The sequence below is a fragment of the Varanus komodoensis genome, unplaced genomic scaffold, assembly GCF_004798865.1.
Source record: "Varanus komodoensis strain SLA01 unplaced genomic scaffold, ASM479886v1 scaffold2, whole genome shotgun sequence".
Classification (NCBI taxonomy): Eukaryota; Metazoa; Chordata; class Lepidosauria; order Squamata; family Varanidae; genus Varanus; species Varanus komodoensis.
The window spans coordinates 51,705,808-51,731,543 of NW_025335568.1; the positions used below are offsets into that span (position 1 = coordinate 51,705,808).

General features: G+C 45.8%; 1 protein-coding gene across 1 annotated transcript in view; it reads left to right on the plus strand.

The window, feature by feature from the left end:
• Nucleotides 1-1,743: 1,743 nt before the first annotated feature.
• Nucleotides 1,744-25,736, plus strand: part of KCNH1 (potassium voltage-gated channel subfamily H member 1) — a 274,699-nt gene continuing 250,706 nt past the window's right edge. The window contains exon 1 of the mRNA XM_044428808.1: nucleotides 1,744-1,816. Within this exon, the coding sequence (XP_044284743.1) occupies nucleotides 1,744-1,816 (73 nt within the window). The remainder of the gene's footprint in view (nucleotides 1,817-25,736) is intronic.

Sequence of the window (25,736 nt, forward strand, 5' to 3'; positions counted from 1 at the left end):
CCTGAACGCACACCACTGCTGTCTCATTGTGCCTTTTCCTGCACGTGCGCCTCCCATTCCTCCCCCCCTCGCTCCCCTTGCATTCCCTGCACAGAGCCACGGAGCTGGGAGAAGTGGCTGGGCAGCTCTTGTGAGAGTCCCACAGGCATTTTTTCTGGCCACATGGCTTTCCATGAAGCTGATGCGGCAGCAGTGCAGAGAAACAGAGGGCAGCTCCAGAAAGCTCCTCTGCCACTCTCTGTCATGGGAAATGTCACAGCAGGAGAAAAATGGGCAGAGATGTACCAAGCAACAACACGGGACACGGGGGGCGGGGGGGGGGGAGTTGCACAATTGCCGCTCAGTGTGGGCACTTCACCCTGCATTGCTGGCTCTGCTTGCAGCAGCAGAGGAGGAGCTGTAAGCTGCCTTGAGCCCTTTGTAGGTAAAAGGCAGGATATAAATTGAAAAACAAACAAATAAATAAATAGCTTAATTGTGCCATGTGCTGAGTTCTTCCTTTTGTCTATCCTGAGTCTTCCATTCTGTTTCAAGAGATGGCCTGAGATTCTATTATTATGAAACTAGGGGGAAAATTCTCTCCTAGAGCAGTTGGCACTCCTAGCTTGAGTTTACCATAAGGAAAGGGGCATTTCATTTCTTCTCATGTTGACTGTTCTATGTAGACATTAAAGTATGCTAGTTTAATGCCACCATAATTAAGGGTCCCCCGGATGGGGCAAATCTAAGGGCAAGCCGTGCAGGATGGTGAAGCGATCAGCTTCCGTTCGTGTCCGAAAGGAGCACCAAAAGGTGCCGGCCTCTGTGTCTCTCTTCTGGAATCAGTAAGAAGGCACCATGACTTGGCCACACGGCTTTCCATGCGGCCACATGTGGTACAGTGCTAATTGAGAAGCCCATTGCTGGTAGCCTTGCCCCCAAGGAGAGTCCAAAAACACAAACAGCTGTGATCATCCATAGCACAAAGCAGCCGTTTTCATATTCACCAGCAGCAGGTCTTATCAAGCTATTGTGTCTGAACTGCCCGTTCGGAACAAAGCCTCCTCCAAATTCTTTGCAAGGGGGAACAGTGGGCAGCCCCCCCCCCGCTATGGTGAGGAGTGCAATTAAACTCACTGCACTTCTGAGAAGGATGACATCGAGGTCACTGTTAATTGCAAAGGGCCGATGCCACATCCCTGTGTGCCGCGGTTCCACTACACGAACGGTCAGCGCCGTCCAAATCGAAGGGTGCATATCGACATGCAAGCGAACCAGGAAGACGAAGTTTGGAACAAACGTGGGCAAAATCAGAGCAGGGCTGCTGGAGCCGCAAGATCTACCCACTGGAGGCCCATGCCCCACTTCCTCTTCCTCCTTCTGCTGGCGTCCCAACGGGGGCGCTGCAGTCTGCCCGCTTCGCCTCGCATCTGCCTCCTCGCAAAACTTCCCCGCGCCGAGAGTGGCGGGCACTAGTTCGGCGGCGCCTTTGGACGAGGAGCCGAGCGAGCAGCAGAGGGCGCTGCCGGACAAGGTCCAGGGCCCGGGAGCGCGGAGACGCGGCGGCGGCGGCAGCGGCGGCAGGGATGCAGCGCAAGGGAGGAGGCTGAGCGGGCGGGCGAGCGGGCGGGCGGCTTGGAGAGAGAGGAGCTGATGCTGCAAAGCCGCCCGGCGGGGACCATGAGGAGCTCAGAGCGGGAAGAAAAGCGTGGAGAGGTAGCGCTCAGCTTCGGCCGGCCCCGGTAAAAGCTTGCGCGCTTGACTATGGCTGGGGGCAGGCGAGGGCTGGTGGCGCCCCAGAATACCTTCCTGGAGAATATCGTGCGGCGATCCAACGGTAAGGATAGGATCCCGGAGCCGGCATCGCCGCCACGGGAAGACCCGTCTTGCCGATACTAGGGTGAGGTGGCGGGGGAGGGGGAGAATGAGAGCGAGGGAAGGGGCGCACGATGCACTCAGGGCCGCCCTGCCGATGCGGGACTCCCGCCGCTCCGGGGCTCCGCGGGGACTGAGGCGAGCTGGGCTGGCAACCGGGTTTGCCTTCCGGTGTGCGCGCGTGTGTGAGGCTCAGGTGATGGGAATGCCTTTGGATGGCACGCATCACCTCAAAGTCCCGCAGAAGAAAGTGGTCGAGAAGGCTGCAAGAGGACCGGGGGGGGGGGGGAGCCCGCAAGGCTCCTTGCTGTCTCCACCTCCGCACACACGCACGCCCCGCAGCCCCTGTAATGTTGCTCTGGGGCTGGTAGAGAATGGCAGGTACCTCCCGGTCTTCTTACGGGGATGTGCTATTCAGGGTGGACAAATGATAGAGATGAAGGTTCCGTCGGCCCTAGAATTGTTGGTTGCAAGGTGGACTCCTTGCAGCGGCGGGAGAGGGGGGGTTTCGCTCGCTTCCCTGGGGAGATCTCTTTCCCTCGCTTCCAGTCCTTCCCCTCCCCACACTCACCGCTTTCACAGGGGCTGCCCCCTCCCTTCCCACGGCGGTTTTGGTGCTATGCAGACCTGGGAGTCTCTCTTTGCAGAGGGTGAGCGAGATCGTCGGCGAGAGAGCGAGACTCTTGGGTGGAGATAGGTTTTCTCCCAGACTTCGACACCCCTGCAGGGATAACCTGTCCAAAATCCACACACGATTTCAGTGAGGAGTGCAGAAGGATTTTAAAAAAAGAATCCCACGATGGGTACGGCTGTGTCCAGCGCTCCCCCTCCCTGCCCCTAATTTGATAGTGTAGAAGCAACGTGATTTCTAGGTTTCTGTGCTTATTTGTTTGATTTTTAAGAAAGACCAATACTTCTGCAGTGTAGCGCACTGTGGAAAAACGGGTTCTCGGCATTCCTGAAGGTGAATACTGGCGATGAGCAGGAATGATTGATTGATATCAATCTCGGGCTGGCCTTTTTCGTGGTATTTCACTCATTTAAAGAAGACACCATTGAGCGGAAAAGAATCTTGCAGATATCAGAACCCCCATCACTGACTCTGGCACATATCAGAGGTCACGACGATATGGTCTCCGGGGGGCGGGGGGGGGGAGGATCAGGCGAAGTTATTCGGACACTCAGTGATCTGGGTGGGATGCTTTGAGTAGATCCGGTCAAAAGGTTTCCAGGGCTGGGTTGAGGTAATTTCTGATGCTGCTGCCATCCAGATAGTTCTAAAATGAACTAATGGCATGCTTGTAGTCCTGGAGGAAGAATCTGCACTTAGCCTCGGTAGACAGAGAGGGCTGCAGTAGTGATAGGGAGGCTACCTTGGATTCCCATTTGTGAGCACATCTCCCCCTCCAAGTTGCTCGAGCAAACTGGAGGTTCCGCCTGCCACTTAATCTGAATTAAAATATAAATGTGTATACATGTGTTTCATCGCACGCTGAGTCAGCGGAAGCAAGCTGCTTCTCTGCCTGGTCCGTTGCAGTAGCCGCCCCCAACGTGAAACCCCCCAGATGTTTGGGACTGCATTCCCCATCATCTCTGATAAATGGCCATGCTGACTGTGGCCCGATGGGAGCTGTTGTTCAAAAACTTCTGCAGGGCACCAGGCTGGGGGAGGCTGGGCTGTGCCTTCCTCTGCATAGGTCGGGGTTGGTTGGTGGGTTGTTTGGCTGGTTTGTATATCCAGGGCGTGTTTTGTCCCGCAAGCGTGCTGGGTTGCAAGGCTTGGGCTGAACGGAGAGAAAGGAGGACAGAGATCCAGACTTTTAGCTGCTGTACCAAGGAGAAAATTGCAGCAGGTCTCCTGCCACCGCTGCATGACAAGCTGTCCATAGTCGTCTCCTACAGCCCTCTTAAAGGTACAGGGGCTTTCCTGCTCCACTGTTGTTCATGCACGGCCAGTCGCTATGTTAACCGGCACGATTATGGCCCAGTTCCTTCCTTTCAGTTTGATTAATTGTAGCGACTTGGACGAATGGGAGGACTATTGGCACAAGTATTGATGAGAGAGAAGCAGGGCTATGATCCAAACTGGGAAGGCACACGTGGCCTCTGAATTTGCCGGAAAAAAATGAACGGTACGATGATGATAAGGCAGATATACTGCTTTAATAACTTCCAGAAATGCATTGCCATTTTTAAAAGGGGTGTTTTGTTAAGGAAATGGCCTTTTTATTGTCTTCTTCTCATGAAACATTATCACTAATGTTAAACCAGCCTTAGGTCCCATTTTAAATTAGTCTTCTGAAATCCTAATCCATCTTTCTAGGTAAAAGGTTTTTATTGGTTTTTTTTTAAAACTTAGGAGGAGAGGAGAAGTCTTATTTATCAGTAATGGCAAGCCATTTTCTTTCCTCTTATTATTTCATCATTGTCAGAAGAGCATGCCATTCAATCAGCACCCGCCCCTCCTAGTGCCTGTCTTTGGCATTTGAATAATATCATCATTAAAATGCCATTTTGCAGAAAACTCTCAGTGGATATTGGTGTATCAGTTCTTTAAATTCCCTGACTCACTCATAAGAGGGGCAACAGCAACCCAGGTGCCCTTCATCAAAGTTCTTCAATGGCTGGCACAATTGCTGTTATTTATTAATTAGATTTATAGTCCAGCTTTTTTCCTTTCAAGGAACTCAAGGTGATTTACATAAATCTCCTCCTTTTCTCAGTCTTATCCTCACAACAATAACCCTGTGAGGTAGGCTATTGGGTGGAGCATCTGTGACTGGCCCAAAGTTGCCCAGTGAGCTCCATGGCTCAGAGGGGACTAGAACCCGGATCTCCCGAGTCCCAGCCTAGCCCTCTTAACCACCACACCACAGGTTCCCGAATGCAGCTTAATTTGGTAGACAATTCCTCTTACTACATTAGGCACAGAAGCCAAAACAAGTGGCCATGAGTTCCATGGCATTTTATCCCACTGCAGGATAAAATGCTTTGAAACAACAACAACTAGTACATTTATATCCACATTTCTTCCAGGGACCTCAAGGTGGCACACAAGCTTCCCCCCCCCCCCCATCTTACCATGACAACAACCCTGTGGGGCTGACCGTTAGCTCCTGGCCAGAGTTCACCCAGTGAACTCCAGTGGGGGGTGAGCTGAACCTGTTCCTCTTTCAGAGGTAAGCTAAGACTCCAGCCCCTGCACCACACGGGCTGCCCTTTGCAGCAGGTATCCCAAAGACAGGTTGCTCTGAGGATAGTTGCTTCTCTACCTGGACGATACTAACCGCAGGCTTAGCACCTTCTTACCTTTAGTGATTTGCCTACGTCAAAAGAATTTGGGGCCTTTTTTAAATCTTGGACTGTCCCTCCTATCATCCACAATCATTGGACATGCTGGCTGCAGCTGATGGGAGCTGGACGTCCAACTACAACTGGAGATTTCTCACCCCTGGTCTAGCTCCTGCAAAGACCTAAAAGTTAATGCAGTGGTAGCATCATCTTTTATCCAGGTGTGTTCTCTCTTTCAGAAGGAATGTGTATGGGGGGAGAGGTAGGGGAGGGACACACAAGCTCTGCCACTCTGCCTACATGTGATTTTAACCGGAGTTTTAGTATATTAATTGTCAGATGCTGCGGTGTTTGTTTTATTCTACTCACTTTTTGTATGCCATACCGAGACGTCTGTAGTGGATGGGTTAGAAAAACTTTCAATAAATAAATACATGGTTAATTAATGCACATGCGAGGCTCTTGCTTGTGCGTTGAAAGCCCTCTGCATTTACAAGTGTACAAGTGAAGGCCCCCTTCTGGTGCTCTATTGCAGGGCTGGGGAAAGTTTGTGGAGCACAACTCCCATCTGCCATAGCTAGCATGAGCAAAAGTGAAGGATGATGGGAACAACATCTGGAAGGCCACAGGCTCACCACTCATGGTCTTCTCAAGGCACATGGACCAGGGATGACAGGCGCACATGGGCCAGTTAGGCTGGCTATCCACCTAGCTCCATATTGTCTACTCTGACTGGCAGTCACCTTCTAGGGTCTGTACTAGAAGCCTTTCCCATCAAGTCATCCTTTTAATTGAAGATGGAAATAGCTGAACCCAGGATATTCTGAATGCAAAGTATGTGTACTAACACTGAGCTATGGTCCCTTCCCACCTTGGTGTTAGAGACCTACTACCAAGATTTTATCCCATATCTTACTGGTAGAGCACATGCTTTCTGTGCAGAAGGTACCAGGCTCAATCCATGGCTTTTCCAAGTAGGACTAGGAAAACATCCCATCTGAAACCCAGGAGAGGTGCTGGCAGTCAGTGTTTGCAATATGGGGCTAGATAGATTGATAGTCTGACTCAGCATATAGCCACTACCTATGGCTCTGGGTTTCCTAGTTGTACAACATGAAGGATGTGTGAAACTTAAACTCAAGAAACCTTAGGGAGAGTCTTGTCCTTACTCCCTCAATTTATTTTGCCCATTTCTGTTGATTGTCCTTTATTCATAGAACATTTGTCCAGGTGTTGCCATCTCTGTTTCTTCAGATCCTTCCTTAAAACCCACTTCCCTCCTAAATTGGGGTGGGGAACAGAGGAATATTTCTGGATTCAGTGGAGGCTGGTAGCACTGATGCCAGTGGGGTTGTGAATCAGTTCTGGATTTTGTTTTACCCTTTAAAGGAATTATTCATGGAGCTAAACCCTATCCCTCAAATAAGTTCAGCACCATAGATAGTTCCTTAAAAGTTAAGAGTAAAACCTGGAGTTGATCCACAGCTTCACTGGCACTGCAGCCACCAGCTTCCACTGGCTGGAACACAATGCTCATGAGCTCTAACTTGCATTCCTATTGATATGGGAAGAAGGGAATTATAGTCCAACAACTTCAGAAGGCATATCTCCCCTTCCTGCTATGGAGAATTTGTCCTCATGCAAGTGTTGGAGGAAAGGTCCCATCCCATGGGGTTGGTGGGAGTTGTAGTGCTTGAAAGATACCAGTTAGGGAAAGGCAATCCTAAGCCCTTAATCCTTGTGCCACATGGAAAACCAAGAATACATTTGCTTGGCATCATTTCCTGCCACTCCTGGCCTTCTTCCCCTGAAGCCTTCCTCATTGTTGGATTTCTCTCCTGTTTGCTCTAGGGGATGAGGGTTGGAGGGAGGGAGACCTGTCTTTTTACCTCTGAGACTCTGTGAAATGTTTTGGTATGATATATTTGCACAATCCTATGTAACGGTTTTAGTTAAGCCTAGCTAAAGGGTCATTTAAAAATTGGTCTCTTTAATGCTCATGAGAGCCTTCTTATAAGAGTTCAGCTTGGATCACCCCGACCCTTTCTTAGATTGTTGCCGCACAAGCGCCTGCAGCGCATGGTGTGCTTGCAAGGCAAGGGCAGGGCAGGAGCAACCGAGTGTAACCAGTTGGGTGCTTGGCCACAGGATGCTGTGTTCAGAGATGTTTCATGCTTAAAGTGAACCTGAATCATTGCAATAGGGGTGGACAAGCAGGGTTGTCCAAATGTTGTAGTAGTGTGGAATGTTCCAGGGGCCCAGCCAGCCTCACCCTTTCCGGGATACATAGAAACAGAGGGAGTCAGAAGGGGCCTCCCGGGCCATCTAGTCTGACCCCCGGCTCCAGCCAGCTCTGTTCATTCATGCCCACCATGTGCATGTCCAGCCATTCCTTGAATACCCTCATGGATGGGGCCTCAACCACCTCCTGTGGAAGCCCATTCCACACCCTCGGGGTCCTGTCAGCATCTAACTGGCATACCCTACTCCAGACCCTGCCTTAGTCTTCTGTCTCCCCCACTCTGACCATCCATGAATATTCCATGGTGATTTAGTGCGCTCAGTTCTCAATGGACTGCTTTAGTTTCTTCATCCCCTGTAGTGTTTCTTTCCTATGTGTATTTTCCCCCCTTCTTTGAGTTACATAAAGATGCACCCCAAAATGCCCTGTCTATGACAGCTGCATTCAGCTCTCCCAAATTCGGGGCTGTGACTTCCTTTATGGAGTTAATTCATCTCATATTTGGTCTTCCTTTACTTCTTCGATTTTCCCTAGCATGATCGTCTTCTCCAGGGATTTGTGCCTTCTCATGCTGTGTGAGAAGTATGACAGGCTCAGTTTTGTCATTTTTGCTTTTAGGGAAAACTCTGGCTTGATTTGATCCAGGACCCTCTTGCTTCTCTTTCTCTCCATTCAGGGTATTTGCAAAACTCTTTCCAGCACCATGTTTCAAATGCATCAGTTTTCTTCCTGTCAGCTTTCTTGTCCAGCTTTTATACCCATACATTGTGGTTGGGAACACAATAGTTTGGAAGATCTTGACCTTGGTCTCTAATGAAACCTCCTTACTCTTGGTGATCTTTTCAAGTTCCTTCATTGCTGCCATCCAAGTCTCAGTCTTCTTTGAATTTCTTGACTGCAGTTTCTTGACTTGATGACACACAACATTATCAACAAAGGAAAATAAGTTTTCTTGTTAGCATATATCAGGGGTGGGGAATCTCTTTCTGCCTAAGGCAAGGTTCAATTTTGGAGAAGCTCTTAGGGACATATTCTGGTGGAGGTCTGGGCTGAAGGGGAAAGGGGTCAGTGTCAAAGCAAAAGAAATGGGGTCAAAACGGCAAAGACTATCTGGCTGTAACTGAGCTGGAGGAGATATATTTCAGCCACTTAGAATGGGAAAGGCATCATGCAAAAGCCACAGAAACCACCAAAGAATAGGTGATTGGGGGTCGGGAGGAAGAGGGAGCTGGTGATGTGGTAAAGGAGACAGGCCCATCTATAGTACCTTGGAGGTTTGCATTGGTACCCCAAGTGAGCCCAGATTTTGTTCCTTGAGGTTCAACACCCTTGATATAGAGAATCAATCGATCTCATCAAACAAGAATGTTCAGTGGTCTAACAGTTAAGGATAGTCATCATCTGCCCTGTACAGAAACCTAAATGCTTTAAAACTGTTTCTTACCATTGTGAACATCCATCCAGGTTAATTTTAAAAGAAAACTTTGTAACTGGGCTTCCTTTGCAGGTTCCAGAACATAAAACTAGAAACATACTTAGTGGTCATGAATTTCATTTGCATGCATTTTTCTAGAGGTAGCACTTGCACAGCACTGGGCTGGCCCTGCTGATGGGCAGAATGGGGTGGTCTCTGCAGGTGGCAGGGTTGCAGGTCCTCTCTGGGAGCAGGAGACAGAGACAGTTCTTGCTCAACAGAGCACGTGACATTCATCCATCCTGCTTCCAAAAGTCATCATAATGGGACTCCCTGGTAGCCTTACTTGGAAGGGAGGAAAAGTCCTCTAAAGGTGCAATTTATACATGTTAGAGAGAAAAATGTGCTACAATTCTTAGAATGCCCCAGCCATAAGTAAGGTTGTGCCTTCAGGGTCAAAAGCTGTAGACCAGGAAATGTGGGTGGTCATAGTAGGTAGACAGCCATCCAACCATCTCCTTGCAACTTCCTGGTGTCTTCAGATCAGAAGTAGGGGACCATATTCCAAGGAGGGCTGTTGACCCATAGAAAAAGGCAGTCAGCGATCCTTCTGGTGGTAGGTGGGGCTGGGTGTGGTGATGGGTAGAGGCAGGTGTGGCAGGTGGAGCCCAGTGAAGCAGTGAGCAGAGTCTGAGGTGATGTGGAGCCAGAGTCAGAGCAGACAGAGCTTGCAGCACTGCAGCATTGCATAGCTGTTTTCCCAGTCGAGATGTGGATGCTTAGGAGAACTGAAGTAGCTGTGACTTCTTGTGCATCTTTGGGCAGATCCCTAGGGTCCAATCAACTTCTGGATGCTTCAGCAGCACCCATATGGATTCCAGCATTGAGTTCTGCCTTACCCCTCATTCCCTGTTCCTCATTTACTGCACTTTTGTGCAGAAATGGTAATTTGCAAAGGGGCTCCAGGCAATCTTTTGCCTGAGTGCTTGTATTAATATTAAAAAGACTATGAATCAGCTTGAAGAATAAAAGCAGCATGTGGGTTTTTCTTGTTCTTGGTGAATGAAAACTAGATCTGAGGAGGTGAAAAGTGTCTATAAAGGATACAAGGCAGCTACCTAGTAGGCTGGGAAATTAGTCTGTTTGAAAAGATGGAGAAAAAGGACAGACTTTTGAGCTATTATGCTTCATGTCTCATCATCAACCACAACATTATCAACATTCACGTTATTATTATCATTATTTTGCTAAGACTGATTTGTATCCATGCTTACAGAATTCCATGGCTGCAGCTGTGGGGGTTGGTTTACACTGTGCAGGAGTTTTTGGAGTGGGGGCCGCGGCATGACGTGTTAAGAGCACACACCTTTTTTTTTTTTTTTTTTTGAGGTTCTGTTCTCTTTTAGATGCATTAAGGAAAAATGAAAGAGTAGTACTAAGGAATGAAAGAGCATTTAAAAGAACATTTCCTTCTGACAAAGAGTGTTTTCTTTTGTTTATTGAATTGGAAGTTATCTGATACTTCCTTCAATATTTCAAAAAGCTTTGAGCTTCTGAAGGCATGCATTTTTTCAGTGCAATAGATTGCCACGATCATCGCCGCATGGAACAGGAAAAAAAGAGATCCTATGCATTCCAATGGGATCTTTTTTGCTATCACTAACTGCTGTGGGGGGAATGGGCTTTTCTGGGAACCAGTTGCAGCTGGGAAGGGAAGGATTGAAATTCCCCTCCCAATGCTTTTTGATCTCAGTCCAGTTCAGTCTCCCTGTGCTGACTTTTGAGTAAAGAACTCCCAGCAGACAGAATTACATCTATATTATTTAATATCATGGATATTTTGAGCCTAAATCTTCCACGGAGACTAACTGCATGCATATTCATGCCGCTTGTCTCACTGTTGAGAGGGTGTATGCGCAAATGCCACTCAGAGTGGGCAACAGGGAGCCAGGTGGACTATAGGCCTGACTCAGTACCAGGCAAATATTTCTATGAACCATCTTGTTCGAATTCGAACCGCACTGTTGTAAACCATCGTCACTGTGTCAACATTTGCCTTGCGTATGTGTGCCTTTGGCTTGCCCCCTTTTTCTTCTGTCGAAATTTCTCAGCAACGGTCATTTTCTTTCTGGGGTTTAGACAGCTCTTCTGTTTTAATGACCACCTGGCACCTTGGCAGTGCCTCTGGACCAGCAGTGGGGAACCTCTGGCCTGAAGGTCTAACACAGTCCTCTGGAGGTCTTCCAAAATGGCCTCTGGAATCTGGACTTCCGAAATGTGAGGGACTAGGCCAAAGTGTTTCTTCTTCAGTCATCATGATCTATATGGGATGGCAAAATTTGGGTTCCCAAGAGTAGAGATGTGAAGGTGCAGGAAAAATATTGGAGGCATCTCAGGGAAAATGGTTTTTTTCCCAGGTTATGCTTTGGGAGAATTTTAAACATTTCTATCTAGCTATCACATCTGTATGCTGCCCCATAGCCAGAGGTTCTCTGGGTGGCTCAGAGTGCCATGGTTTTTTTTCCCCATTTTGTTTTGAAAAAATCATGAAAAAACTATTTCCACTCCCCAGCTACAATTTTCTGGTTGTTTTCCCTCCCCTTTTCCCTTTTGCCCCCTCCTTTTTTGCCTTTTCCTCTCTGTCCAAGAGAGAAAGCCCCCTGTACATACAGTTACACATATGTAGGCTGGTCTTTAAATGAATATGTGGGTTTGCACATTCTGTGGAGAGGAGGCCTAGCTCCTGGATGTTACAGTCTGCTCAGAGAGAGTCCTTTAGTTTTGAGAGGGCAAAGGTGCAGAAGTGGACAGATGACTTTGCTGTTTCAAAGTTGTAAAGTGAAGATACTGAGAGCAGAAGAACCAGCCTAGTGCAGAGAAGGATGGAGACATTTCAGAACAGGGATGGGTAGAGATGGAGGGGAAGTTCCTTATCCTGTAAGGAGATGAAAGGTAAAGAGAGTGGACCAATTTAGAAGTGCCCCATGTCTACCTGTGAAGCAGCAGGAGGGTGGTGTCAGGACCTTTCTGAAAGGGAGAGAAGGAGGGGATGCTTCAGTATGGATCCAGCTCTTCACACAGGCAGATGCTACTCCCACAGCTAAAGAGATTTCTGCTGCTTGTAACTTGTGGATCTCAAATAAAGGACTCTGCTTCTAGGGTTTTTCCCAAGTATGCCGGAGACAGAGAAGAGGGGAAGACCTGCCTAGGCAGAGGGACATCAAATGTCCATTGGGAGCATTGGACACTGTCTCTTGGTAAAGGGGTCCTAAAAGTCACAGGTTATTACAGCTTTATGGATGTCAATACAGGCAAAATGCCTTTCAGATTCCTACAGTTATAGACCTACTTCTGCTATCTCAGTCACTATAAAATTTGCTTCTGTGGTCCCCAGCACTGCAAACCAGTAACACTGGTATGAAAGTGCTGGAATGGCTGCTACCTGTGCATTGGAAAATTGTGGGACAAAGCTGGTTGCAAAGCAGAATAGTCAGTAAGCAATCCGCTTTTCACACAATTCTAATGGTAGCAAAAGCAAGACAAACACATCAATAATCTCTTAGTCTCTACGAAGAGCTCTACTACAAACACATGCATCTAAATTGTTCTTCGTCTTGCTTACGTTCAAAAGGTACAGCCCTATGAGGACTGCTGAGTTTATACAATTAACGTAATTGTGTTATGCAAAAAATAAACATGGCCCACTTGCGACCTTGAGCTATTTATACCAAAATCTCAATCCAAAGAACTTTTGCATCTTCCATTTTCGATCTGCTCTTCCATTAGAGCAATTGTGAGTGGTTTGCATCCCAGCACCACAATCCTAAATATAAAATGCTTTGTATTAAATTCCATTGATCTCTGTGTTTGGAGCTGCCACCCTGTGTACTTGGAAGTGAGTCCCATTGAGCAAGGTTGGACTCTCTTCTGAACTAATTTACTTAGGGTGTCATCCTGAGCATCTTGAGGGTGTAGGGTCACAGCACCTGAGGACAGATCCAGATAATTCAATGGGAGTGTTTCATAAGAGAGTGCTAGAAACAAGACCTTTTTATTTTCCCAACGTTCTAACACCTGACCGTTTTATTTGGGGTTTTATTGATAGTTGAATTTTTAGGATGCTGTGTTTTAATTTGTTACATTTTGTATTGTTAAACCATCCTGAGACTTCGGTAATGGGACGGTCTAGAAAAGTTTTAAATAAATAAATAAATAAATAAATAAATAAATAAATAAATAAGACAGCACTATGCAATGGACCGACAACTTGTGTACAACCACATTCCATATCTTAGCGTCACTGATGTTTGTTCTTACTAGGGAGGACAAATGCCAAACAATACCAGACTTGTGGTTTTCCTCCACATCAGATGTATAACAAGTTAGGGGATATTGGCAAAGAAGTGATGGACCAAATAAATCCAGAAGTTGGATGCATGCAAGTCCCTAAAGAACACTGTCTATTCATGCTGGATGGAAGGGTCTCTATTGGCCATTGGATATTTGGGTCACTACTGGCCATTGGTCATCCTGGGACACCAGCCTTCGATTCACTTCATGCCCTGACCAGGGTGGGCGCTTATGCATGGCCAAAGAAGAGGAAACAAAGGACAAGAGAGAGCACCAATTTACATTGTATTTGCATATGTTAATAGATAAGTATGGATGCACGTGCAAATAACCGTACAATTAAAGTAGAAATATGTGCTGCATACCATTGTAATGGGAATGCTGACCCAGTCGGTGTGCCCACTCCGTCTGCTGCCCAGGGCTAGTCGTGATGGGCTGTTCTAGGGCCTGCTTGCCCTCCTTAAGGCCCTTCCCTTTGAAACAGGGAACTGGACAGCCTTTCAAATAAAGGACAACTTCAAATGCAGGACTGTCCTCTGACAGCTCAAGGTAGAGGGCTGTCCTCAGCAGAGCTGGACGCATGCATGTCACCCTAACTGACACACATTCGAGGAATTGACACACATTCAAGAAGAAAAAGCAGCTTTCCCTAGCAAGGTTAAGTCCTCTTGATTTTCAGCTGTTTCTCAAAAAAAGTATCCCTTTAGATACGATCTTTAGTTAACCAGTATCTAGCCCCAGCCTTCTGTTTTGATTGGCTAAGGCACCCATAATAAAATCCCTTCATTATGTAAACAAGAATATTATTTAGAGATTATAATGAATCTCAACTGTGTGCTACAAACAACAACATAGTTACCACGCAGCATTAAAAATACTGCCTTAACTAGTTTTAGATTGCTGCTTGCAGAACAGCATTTTAAGCATCTCTCTCCTGACTTTCCAGTAAATATTACAGATTGGTCATCAGAGCCTGCTGTTGTGCATATAATTTTAGTCTAGTTAAATCTGTGACATACTTAAAAGGCTATTTCCCCCTCGAGGACACAACTGAATTCAAGTTGGGTCAAACATGGACCCAAATGAGAAGAAATATTTAAAAAATATTTTTGTGCCATTGTATTTAACATGCACTTAAAAATGCAGAGAGCAGTGTTTGTTGGGGTGGGTGGGGTGGGGAAACATTACTGGGATGGCAACAGGCAGGGAGAGGAAACCAAATTCATACCAGATCAAAAATTGCTACTTTGAAATGATTTGCAATTTCCACATGACTGCTGATATTTGGGTGTTTCTGATCTTGGGATTTTTTTTCCAGTTAAGGAAAAAGGTGGCCTTATATTTTATATGAAAAAGGTGGTTTTCATATTTGAAGACAGGAATGGTTGAACTATGGCCCATAAGGAGCATCTATGCACTGCCAAAATGAAGGAATGGATCACCCAGAAGGAGAACAAAAGAGAACAGCAATTTGCATAACATGCTTATGCACATTTCTATGTACAGATGTTCTTTTAGAAATAACAACTAACTTAAATACAAATGAAGTGCCTGTCACCATATAGAGGAGGAATGACCAGGTGACCTTGAGGGGCAGCTTTGCAGCCGCCGGACTCTCCTTTCTTCTTTCAAATTGGGCTTGGACCGGAGGATTGTTCTGGCCCATCAATCAGAACTGGCTCTCATCCAAACATATATGGACTTCATGACTCTGACTTTTTTCTTAAGGTGTGGTAAAAAGCTTTACTCCAAAGGAAAATATAATACATTTTCAAGTAGTAAGATATTGATTTAATCCATGCTTTAGCTGTGAAATGCTAGATCGTGCATCAACAAGAGCCCAGCCATCTGTGAAGAGATCAGCTTGCATGGCAGAAACCCATCCCTGTCTGAGGGGGAAACGCAGGAAGCATGGAGGCAGGAAATGGCACCCCCATGCAATCTGTTAACTCCAGCGTCTGCTTTGTACTGGTCTATTTAAAAAGTCAAGCCACTAGAGTAGACTGGGTTTGCACGACACATTAACCCACGGTGGTTATAAGTCCCAGTGGTTTAGCATGTTGTCTGAACCCAGCGCCCTTCCTGTTGGGTGCTTTAGGGGTAGAGTTAATCACCATGGGGGCTTATAAATTAGGTGTTGTGGAACCCTGTCTCAGCTTCGGTGAGCTTCTGCCTCAGACATGTATTCAGGCTCAGAGGAGGAGGGCTTAGTGTCTCACCCATCTGTGGATAACCAGAGCTCCAACGATTTGGTTCTGCCTGGCATCCCACCACTGCTGCACAGGGGAGCAGGGAGGCATTGGAGACAGACATGGCTCATCATCCTCAGCTGGGAGACTTCACCTCGACAGCAGCACCGGCTTATCAGTCAGGGGCATTCAACAGGAGGGTTTGTGGGCATTTCCTCTGGGTGGCAGAAGAGGGCCAGGCAGAAATACCCAGACAGGAGGGGCAAATTTCATGGCTAGGACCAAAGTCTGAGAGAGAGTCATAGAAGACATTTCCCTGAATATAAACCTAGGTAGTTTCTCTTTGCTTTGGAGGAGACAACAGATCACAACCCTGGGGAGCTTCTGGCCTCCTGTGTGAACAGGAGTGTGGTGAGCGACTATTGTGAGGCCCTGGGTCTGGTGTGTTGTGCGCATGACGCATGTTCCTCTGTCTGGGGAGGCAGCCTGAGACTTCTTGACAGCCAGAGTTTGATATGTTTATTGCTGTTGAAAAAGCTGATTGCTCATGGAAGGAAATACAACAATGCAAGGGAGGCTAGGGCAGTGCAACTAAGGCTTGTATTAGGGCTTAATAAATGGCCCATGGCTTATTGTGTTGTCTGAACCCAGAAAACAAAGCAAGGCATGGCCAGGCCCCAAAACCGGAGAGCCTCTTGGCAAGAGGAGCAGAAAGGCCTGCTGCTCCAGCCAAAGGGCTGGCGGACAACCACCATTTCCAGGCTCCACAGTGTGCCAGAACAGCCCTTGGGACAGCTGGGAAAGGCTTTTCCATCCTCCTGCAGCTACGGCAAGCCACTCAGCCCTGGCCGCTGCTTGACTGGAATGCACACACACACAAAGATTGCAAAAACCTCAGCTGAAGGTTGCTTTCTCAGTCCTGTTTTAGAGCTTCCAGGATGCTCAGCAGTATCTTGGGAGCAGGGGCTGCTTCTGATTTTGTACTATTCTAAATTATATTCTCCCCCTTCCTTTTTCGTGGTGCCAATCTGTCAAAGTATGAACAGGAAATAACACTTTGGGGAAAGGGTCTGTTTCCCCCTTTATTGAAGCATGAACCCCTGGTTTATTGGGGGAGGTCCACTGCCCCACGTGCGCCCTGGGTGTTGACAGTGCATCCCTACTAACAGCAGGGGTGACATTTCAAAATTTGGAGACGCTCCTGTGTAGGGAGGCAGGGTTGTCCCTTTAAATCATAAACCTCACGCTACCCTTACTGGGGATTCGCTCAGATTTTGCTGCTTCTCAAGATGCTAGCCACTTGGGGTTTACTGTAAAGCTTAATGGACTGTTGGGGCTTCCTTGCACTCCTCAGATCCTCTGAGGAATCCTGCTTGGAATGGGCGGAGAATTGAGGGGGTGGCAACTTAAACTGTATTTTTAACAGGTTTATGGTTTATGGTTCTTTTTAAGGGAAGCCTTTGTGCCTGGAGAAAGTGGGAATGTCCCAGGGACACATGAACACCCCCAAGCCCCTGTTTTATACTCCATGTTCTATGCTACCTTACCTTAGTAGTGTGCCTTAGTTATCTGTGTATGGCCAACTGTGTATATAGTGCTTCTTCCTTAAGCATTATATACACAATTACACACATGGCAAAACTCACTGGAGAAAACAATTATGCTAGGGGAAGGAGGAGAAGGAGACCAGCTATGAGATGGATGGATTTACAAGAGTTTACAAGAACTGAGCAGGCCGTCAAGGACAGGAAATGTTGGAGGACACTCATTCCTAGGGATGCCATAAGTCAGATATGGCTTGATGGCCCTGTAACACCACCACCACCAACAATGTGTGCACAGAGAGAGAGAGAGAGAGAGAGAGAGAGAGAGAGAGAGAGAGAGAGAGAGCGTTCTATTAGTATATCTTACCAGAAAGTTCCCACAAGCCTTTGTTGTGTATCTCTTCACCATTTGCAAATCAGTTGACTGTAACCCTAATTTAAGGCTTTGACTGGTTTGACTGGGGGAATTTGGACTGGTTTTTAACTTCCACAGTTTAGCTCCTGAAATGATCTTCCCTCACTTCACAGTAAGAGATGGAGAGTTTTTGAAGGCAAACTGTTCCATGATACTTACTTCTGAACTCAGTTATCTTAAAATTTCGAAGGGGAAAATTTAAATAGTGGCAAATATTTTGGAAACGCCTATCCTGTCTATTTTCATACCGCATTTTAGATGAAGGTAAAGTTTTTGTTTTGTGTGTGCAATACATAGCCTTAGGTCTAGCTTGCGGGTGCAGCAACTTGACGCCGAACGCCAGAGGGCGCCGTTCCCATGCAACTTTCCGGAGCGTTTTTCCCTTCTCCCTTCCCTTTGGTGGTTAACGATCCGTTACGCTGCCGATAAGAACTGAGGCGTAATTCACGGTGTTTAAACTATGTCGTGGATTCACAAACCTGATCTTCTTAAGAACGCATTTTTTCACAGAAACGAATGGAATAACACTTTTTCAGACCAAATGCCTCTTTCCAATATTTTTTCAGCACACTTTTTGTTTTATTGCTCTCAGAGTGGACACTATCTTGTACTGAAGTAAGTTCCTACTGCAATAAATAAATCCAGTTCCACCAACAATTCCTCGTGTGTGTATTGTATTAGCATAAAGCAATACTTGCACAATGCAACTCATGCAATGGTGAAAAGCCACCATTTGCTGCATTTCAGTGGCAAAGTGCCACTTCTTCCCAATATATTAGTTCTACTACATGAGCATTGGTTTGTAGCACAATAAAGCTTGTAAGATGACACTCTTGGATTCTTCCCAGACTTCTAATAAATTGCAGTCAAATTTCAATTTTGTTCCAAAGCAAAATGAGAAGCCCATGTGGCACGGGGAGACAGAAAGGAAGGAAGGCACGGTCTTTTATGCCTCCTACCACACTTCTGCTTCCCAGCTTGTTCTTTCCTCCTCCATGTTCCACTCAGTCTCTCTGCTCACATCCCCCCTCCATCTTGCCCCTTTCTTGCCCCACCCATGAGGGGGACCATCCCTTCATCAGGACTTGAAAGAAGGAAATATATCATGTCCTTCAATGACTGACCATTTCCCTCCCATATGCTCAAGAATTTGTTCATGTGCTGGCACTTTAGGGTCGCCACTAAAATCAAGAGGACAAGAAACCTTCATTCTCTGAGATTCATCTATCCAGACTGGAGGCATTGAGTGCATAGCTTGTGAACATCTTGGGTGTGCAGTCCTGTTAAGAGCTGAATGAAAGTCTTCTTGCTGATAGGTTGCTCATTTTTGACAGCGGATTGGCAACATGGTTCTCTCCATGCTGGGCATAGTACCTATCAAATTTGGACTATGCAGTGAGGTGAGAATTTCATTGTTGTGCATTTTTGAGAAACATTTTCCCAAATTTACTTTTTTCATATCCCAGATGGAAAGAACTTGCTATTTAATGATTAGATTGCAGAAGAAAGCTAAACTGACAGACCCATCCATCTCTGGTCTGAAGTAGTTGAAGTATAATCCAGACCATCAGTCTATTGCCTCAATCTGTTCAGTAATGTAGACTGGCTCTTAAAGTGAAATGCATGTACTCTGACTCTTTGAGAGCTATGTTAGGACCAGTCCTCATGAGTCCTGAGGGACGTGCTGGTGCAGTGGGTTAAATTGCTGAGCCGCCGGTCGAAAGGTTGGCACTTCGAAGCTGTGGGATGGGGTGATATCCCACTGCCTTATCCCTAGTTCTTGCTGGCCTAGCAATTGGAAAGCATGTAATGAGAGTAGGTGAACAGGTACCACTTTGGTGGGGAGGAAGCAGTGCCCTGTGACATCGCGCTGGCCACATGACCAAGGAAGCCTCTTCAGACAGCACTGGCTCATGGCCGCCCCCTGTGGCCATTCAGCTAACAGAGTAAAATCTGCAGGGACTCCTTTCCTTTCCTCTTCCCTCATGAGCCTCCTCTGCCTTGCCTCTTGCTGCGCCCACTCCTCCTGAGCTGTCTGTCAGCACTGCCAGATTTCCCTGTGTGAAGGCACGCAATAGACGGAGGGTGACATAAGGGTTCCTGCTTGCTGCACGCTACTTCCTGGAGAACGATCTGTCAGGAGGGAATCAACCCTCCTTGTTCTCATCTCTCTGCCACTTAACTGTCTGCTTCGGAAAAGCGACACAAGATGTGGTTGCCAGTCGCCCATGGCCACAGAGAGACCCATGTGGACTGTCCTCCAGGACCCTGCCTAAAAAAGTCACCCTTTGGCTCTTGAACTGACAGAGTTACAAGAAGAAATGTGCAGGCAGGAGCATGTTATCTATAGAACTCTGGAACCCTGAATGACTCTTCAGGGTAGCAGACTGGTTTATTAATGTTAATAAACATTGGCAGGTTAATTAACCCACGGCAGGGTTTCTTCTCATCCAAGGGAAGAGCAGGAGCATGGAGGGTGGTCAGTACTGAAGGGGACAAAGCACAGTTAATGCACTTTGCCTCAACAGAACCCAAATATTGGACCTGAGTATTCAATAAAAAAAGAAAAAAACCAAAGGAGGGTAGGTAATAGTACTAAGGGTATGGAACATAGAAAGGGAGGGGAAGAAATCTCATGGAGGGTAAGGGAAAAACAATTCTATTTGTCACAGAGTCCTTCTTGACCCCTGAAATGTGTAGAAATCTCTTAATTTCAAAACGTGTTGGCCATAAAATCATTATTTTTGTAACCCTCGCTATTTTTTCCCCAAAAGGAGGTCAACCTGCTCTGTTTTCAGTGTTTTTCTGACCAAGGTAAAGATGTATAAGCCCTTGGCATCTACTGAACCTCTATTTTATGAAAATGGTGTAAGTTAACCTCAATTTTATCTGACTTTATATTGACCCTTAATGAAGCTGTCAGCCCCTACCAAATGTGTCCATGCATCCCACTTTACACCAGACAGTCCTCTATTTGAATTGCTATCAGAAGACACCCTCTTTTTTGAAGGCATTCTCTAGCTGAAGTGTGCCCAGACCAAGTTGAATTCAAAGATAAAGAAGCGTTGGAAGTAGGGCAAGTGCCCAGCTCTCGAAGTTGTCTGTCAACCACTGATACTAGCCTAGCAGACTGAGCAGGCACATGGGTCCCCTGGTCAGTCTCCCCTTCTCTGTTGAGATGCATTTAATTTCTATTTAAATTACTGTTGTTATCATTTCTAGTTTTCATCTGTATCTATAAAGTAGCATCTGCATGTGATGCAATTTGGTTTCCTTTTTTTCAGCAGTGAAAAGTAGTCACTCTCTTTCTGGCACGTGACTTCTGGGTCCTTGTGAAGGCAGATTCTGGGAATCCTCTCCTGCCCTCTCAAGGATTCTTGACTACCTGGGTTGATCTTGATAGGTTTTACACACAAAGCAAGTATTTCATCAGCTTGCAGAAGGGACCAAAACTCCATCTAGCTCTCCGTGACCCACAACTGTGAGCAAGGCCACGCCTCCTCTTCCACAAGTCAACAGTGCTGTCAAACCAGAGGCAGAGACATGAGAACATTCCAGAGGGTCTTTTCAGGGTAAATCGCAGCACGGGCCTTGTGCAGTCAAAAGCATACGAAGCCAACTGGGGCTAGTGGTGGGAATTTGCTTTGTTGACTGTTGGGTGAGGGAATGGGCTGAAGTGGTGTTGTAATGGAACACTGGCTCTTAGAGACACTTTAATGACTCTTTCTTATGAGCAGGGATAAGAATATCATTTCCCACATGCACCCCAGCTCAGCCTTCCCTCTTCCTTCTGAGTTCAGCTGCAATCTTCACAGTAGCGGGGGGAAAACAAATTTTCCCAGCCGCAGTGTGTTGTTACCTGTTGGAATACAAAGTCTTTTGGGGTGGCTCGGTTTTGAACAGGCACTCAAGGGCCAATGGCTTTACAAAAGACCTGTTCCTGGGGGAAATTAAAGTGGAAAAATTGGTTTGTTGCTATGGAGCAACAGAGATGCTTGCATTTTTGGGACAGTCCTTGGGGGCATGGCTGTGAGGATTCCCATGATGAATGCTGGAGTTTCAAAATGTATCGTTAGATGCAAGCCGAAAAGACACTCCAGCACAGCTTTCTTCAACCTGGTACCCTCAGATATGTGGGTCTGCAACTCAGATCACATATGAGGATATTTCTGGATAGTTCCTGTATATTTTTCAAAAATCTATTTACTGACTAGATCTGATAAGATTCAGTCAAAAAAAGCACTTGGATCCTGAAGAGTCAGTAGCTGGTGCTTCTCTTCACGTAGTCTTAGGACTGGTAGTTTGAGGACTACTTTTGTAGCATAGAAACACACTCTATTCTCAATTTTAATAAAAGCATTTACATTTTTGAAAGAAAGTCTGATTCTCCGTATTTTATTGAGAATGCTGATAGGGGTAATTTTATTTTGTGCAAATTAATACAGATATTTCTCTACTCCGCTGACATACTCAGACATATTGTTGACGTCTAAATCCTGTGCTATAAAATTTAATCTATTAACATGAATTATAATAGGAGAGGCTGCCAAGATTTGTTGTAGTTGCATCTTCCAATGTGTACATATTTTCATTATTTAGCATTGTACAGGCAAACATTTCATTGGAAAAAGTCTCTTTAAAAATGTAAAATAAACACCAGCCTCCTCCAAGGTATTTTACCACCAGGCAATATTATCAAAGGTTAGTAGCTTTCACGAGTGACCTTCCTCACCCCTTTCTATCCATTGAGCTCTGAAGAGCAGCTTTGGTAAGAGAAGAGGCTGTTGGCCTGCTCTGCCCTATTGAGGCTTATGTAACGGCTGCTTTCTTTTCCGCAGTGTTGTCTCCTCTTGAGGGCCTTGTTACCCTCATCACACTCCTCACCCAGATTTTTTTTAAAAAGTGGATAGGTTTCACATGGACTGTTTTAGCCAGCAGCAATCTGTGCCCAGAAAAATAAACAGTATGCATGTGTGGAATTGCTTTGTTTTTTATTCACAGTGGGAATACACTAGGAAATATTGCCTGCATAAGTCTTGGTTTTGCTTTCATTTATCCATCTTATAGCAACAAGAGAACTGACTTGGTAGATTAGATGAACAACCTCCTAAATTCAGGGAGCTGAAGGGTAGTTCAAAGAACATTTGAAGAAACTTATTAGGGGTTCCTCAACAGGAAGTGGGATGGTGAGGAATCTACCATGTAAAGGCCAGTGCCCTGTTTGGAAGTGTCCTCTATTTGATGGGCCATCCAGTCCAAGTTAAACCATAAGAAGGCACAGTAAGGGCTTTGAAGTTGCCACCAATGGAGATCTGAGGCATGGCCAATGTCCCCTGGAAGCACCCGCCCATCTGCATGGCTATTAATAGTGATTTCCTTCTCTTATTTCCTGCTCCACTACACTTTGGCACCATTCTCACCCGGTCAACCCCTGATGTTCCCCAAATGATCTTAACCACTGAGGGCTTTATGCCTTAAAGGTGCCCTAAAATAATTTCAAAGGAATAAAATGGTAAATTTAAAGATGACGTCATGGTATCATAACCAATCAGGTTTGGCAGTGCAATGAGGTCAATGAAGGCAAATGAAGCAAATCACGTTGTCCTTCCTTTGAAAGGGCCGGGAGCAAAGTACCCCATTTTGCTGCACTGCAGGGCTGTAGTGCAAGGACTGAGAATGGGGACTGTCCGCCTAACTGATCCGGCAGTGTTAATATCCTCTCTCTTCTGAATCCTGACTTTGGTGCAAGTGTAAAAGCTCATGAAAACTGGTTCCTTATTTTGCCCCTACCTTTAGTTCTACTCAGTGAGTGGTTGTCAGTGTGATGTTATCAAATACACAAAGCCATAAAGAGTGGCTAGTTTGTTATACTGGCATAGTTCTTAGGAATGACAAAGAAATACTTTCAAAAGGCAGAACTTTCAAACTTTATCCTTGACTGCATGTTAACTGCATGCCTCAGCACTTTGCTAAATATTGCTAGGCTTCCCTCTTCTTGGTCATTCAGCACTGGGTTTGAGCAATCTGTCCACGTTTCGATACTCTGAGTTAGATGCTGTGATCAGCCTTAGATCAAGTGGTCAGACTGATATGCTGATGAACATTAAGAAAGAACATAAGAACACAAGGAGAGCCATGCTGGAGCATACCAAAGATCCCTCTAGTCCAGCGCTGCGTCCACAGGGTGGCAAACCAGCTGCCTACAAGATCCCTCCAGCAGGATGGGAGCAAGACCTCCTCCTGCCCAGCTCCTCAGCAACTGGTGTGTGCAGGCAGGCTGCCTCTGAGAGCAGGGATAGCACATAGCCATCAAGTCTGGTAGCCACCGATGGCCTTCTCCTCCATGAATTTGTCCAATCCCCCTTTAAAGTCATCCAAATTGGTGCCATCGCCACTTCCCATGGCACCGAATACCATAGTTTTAACTGTATGCTGTGTGAAGAAGTACTACTTTTCATCTGCCATAAACTTCCCACCAATCAACTTCATGGGATGACCCTGAGATCTACTATTTTGGAAGAAAAAATGCCTCCTGTTCCACATTATTCATGTCATGCATTATTTTAAACACCTTTATCATGTTGCCCTGTACATGCCCTTTTTCTAAGCTAAACAGTTCCAGTTGTTCTAACTGCTCCTCATAGTGAAGTTGCTCGAATCCCTTCATTATCCTAGGACCAGGATACCTGAAGGAGCGCCTCTTCTCTTACATGCCCTCATGCCCCTTAAGATCTGCGGGAGAGGCTTTGCTCCAGGAGCCCTCTTTAAAGGAGATAAAAAGAGCAACTACCCAGAGCAGAGCCTTCTCTGTGGTGGCACCCAGATTATGGAATGCACTCCCTGGAGAGGTGTGCCTGGTGCCAAGTCTATATTCTTTTCTGCACCAGGTTAAAACCTTTTTATTTAATGGCTATTTTAAAAATTAATTTTATCATTAAAGTTGCTTTTTGTTTTTGTTTTTATATAATTTTACTGTATTTGTTACTGTTTTATTGTTTTAATTCTATGTTGTAAGCCGTCCCGAGATGCTGAGGCATGAGGGGACGGCATATAAAAGTTTTAAATGAATGAATGAATGAATAAATAAATAATTTTAGTTGCTCTTCTCTCCACTTTTTCCAATTTAATAATGTCTTTTTTCATGTGTGGGGACCAGAACTGTACACGATATTCTAAGTGTCATCACATCAGAGTTTGGTATAAATGGGAGTATGAGCTAGGCTGCTTTATTTTCCATTCTATTCCCAGTTATGCCTGAATTGGAGTTTACCTTTTCCACAGAGCAGTGGGCCCAACTTTTTCATCAAGCTTCCCCCACATCAAGAATCCTTTTGTAATCAGTCACTGCTAGCCCAGATCCTATCAGCCTATGCTTGCAGCTGGGGTAGAGGTTATCCCAACATGCATTACATCACATTTGCTTATATTGAACTGCTTTTGCCCTTTCTCCCAGCTTGAAGAGATCCTTTGGGAACTCCTCACAATCCCTTTTGGTTTGAACCACCCTAAAGAGTTTGGTGCCATCAGCCCCTTCACTGCTTATTCCTTACTCCAGATCACATAGGAACAAGTTGAAACATATTGGTCCTAATATAGACCCTGGCTGGAGCCTATTGTTTACATCCCTCTGCTTCAAGAAATTACCATTTATCATCACACTCTGCTTTCTGTTCTTCAAGAAGTTACTGATCAATAAGAGGACTTCCACTTTTAGTTTAGACTGCTAGGTTTGCTCAGGAGCCTTTGGTGAGAGACTTTTTTGGAAGTTCAAGTAAAGAATGTCTACCAGATTGTCTCCATCCATGTGATTACTGATACTCTCAAAGACAGGGCTTACCTTGTGGAAGCCAGGTGGATTATTTTTCAGCAGGGCTTGTCCCTCTATGTGTTTACATTATTATGCTTAATAATGCTTTCAACCAGTATACCCAGAACAAACATTAAATTATCCCGCCTGTAATTTTTTAGATCCCCTCTAAAAATTGGTGTTATATTGGTCTTCAGCCCTCTGATAAAGGGACCGAACTTAGAGACATATTACATATCTGTTGAAAGAAGGTCAGCAATGTCATATTTTTTAAATTTTTTTATTTATTTTTAGATTTATATCCTGCCTTTTTCCTACAAAGGGCTCAAGGCAACTTACATCTCCTCCTCCATCTTATCCCCACAACAACAACCCTGTGAGGTAGGTTGGGCTGAGAGTCTGTGACTGGCCCAAAGTCACCCAGTTGGCTCCATGGCTGAGCGGGGACTAGAACCCAGATCGCCTGAGTCCCAGTCCCATGCTCTAAACCTCTACACCACACTGGCTCTCCACACTGGCATATTTTGGCTCTTTAAAAACTCTAGGATGGACACTGGCCCTGGTGATTTCTTCACTTTCAGTTTGTCAATAAGGTTGAGAACTTCATCTTTGTTACTACTATCTGCCTCA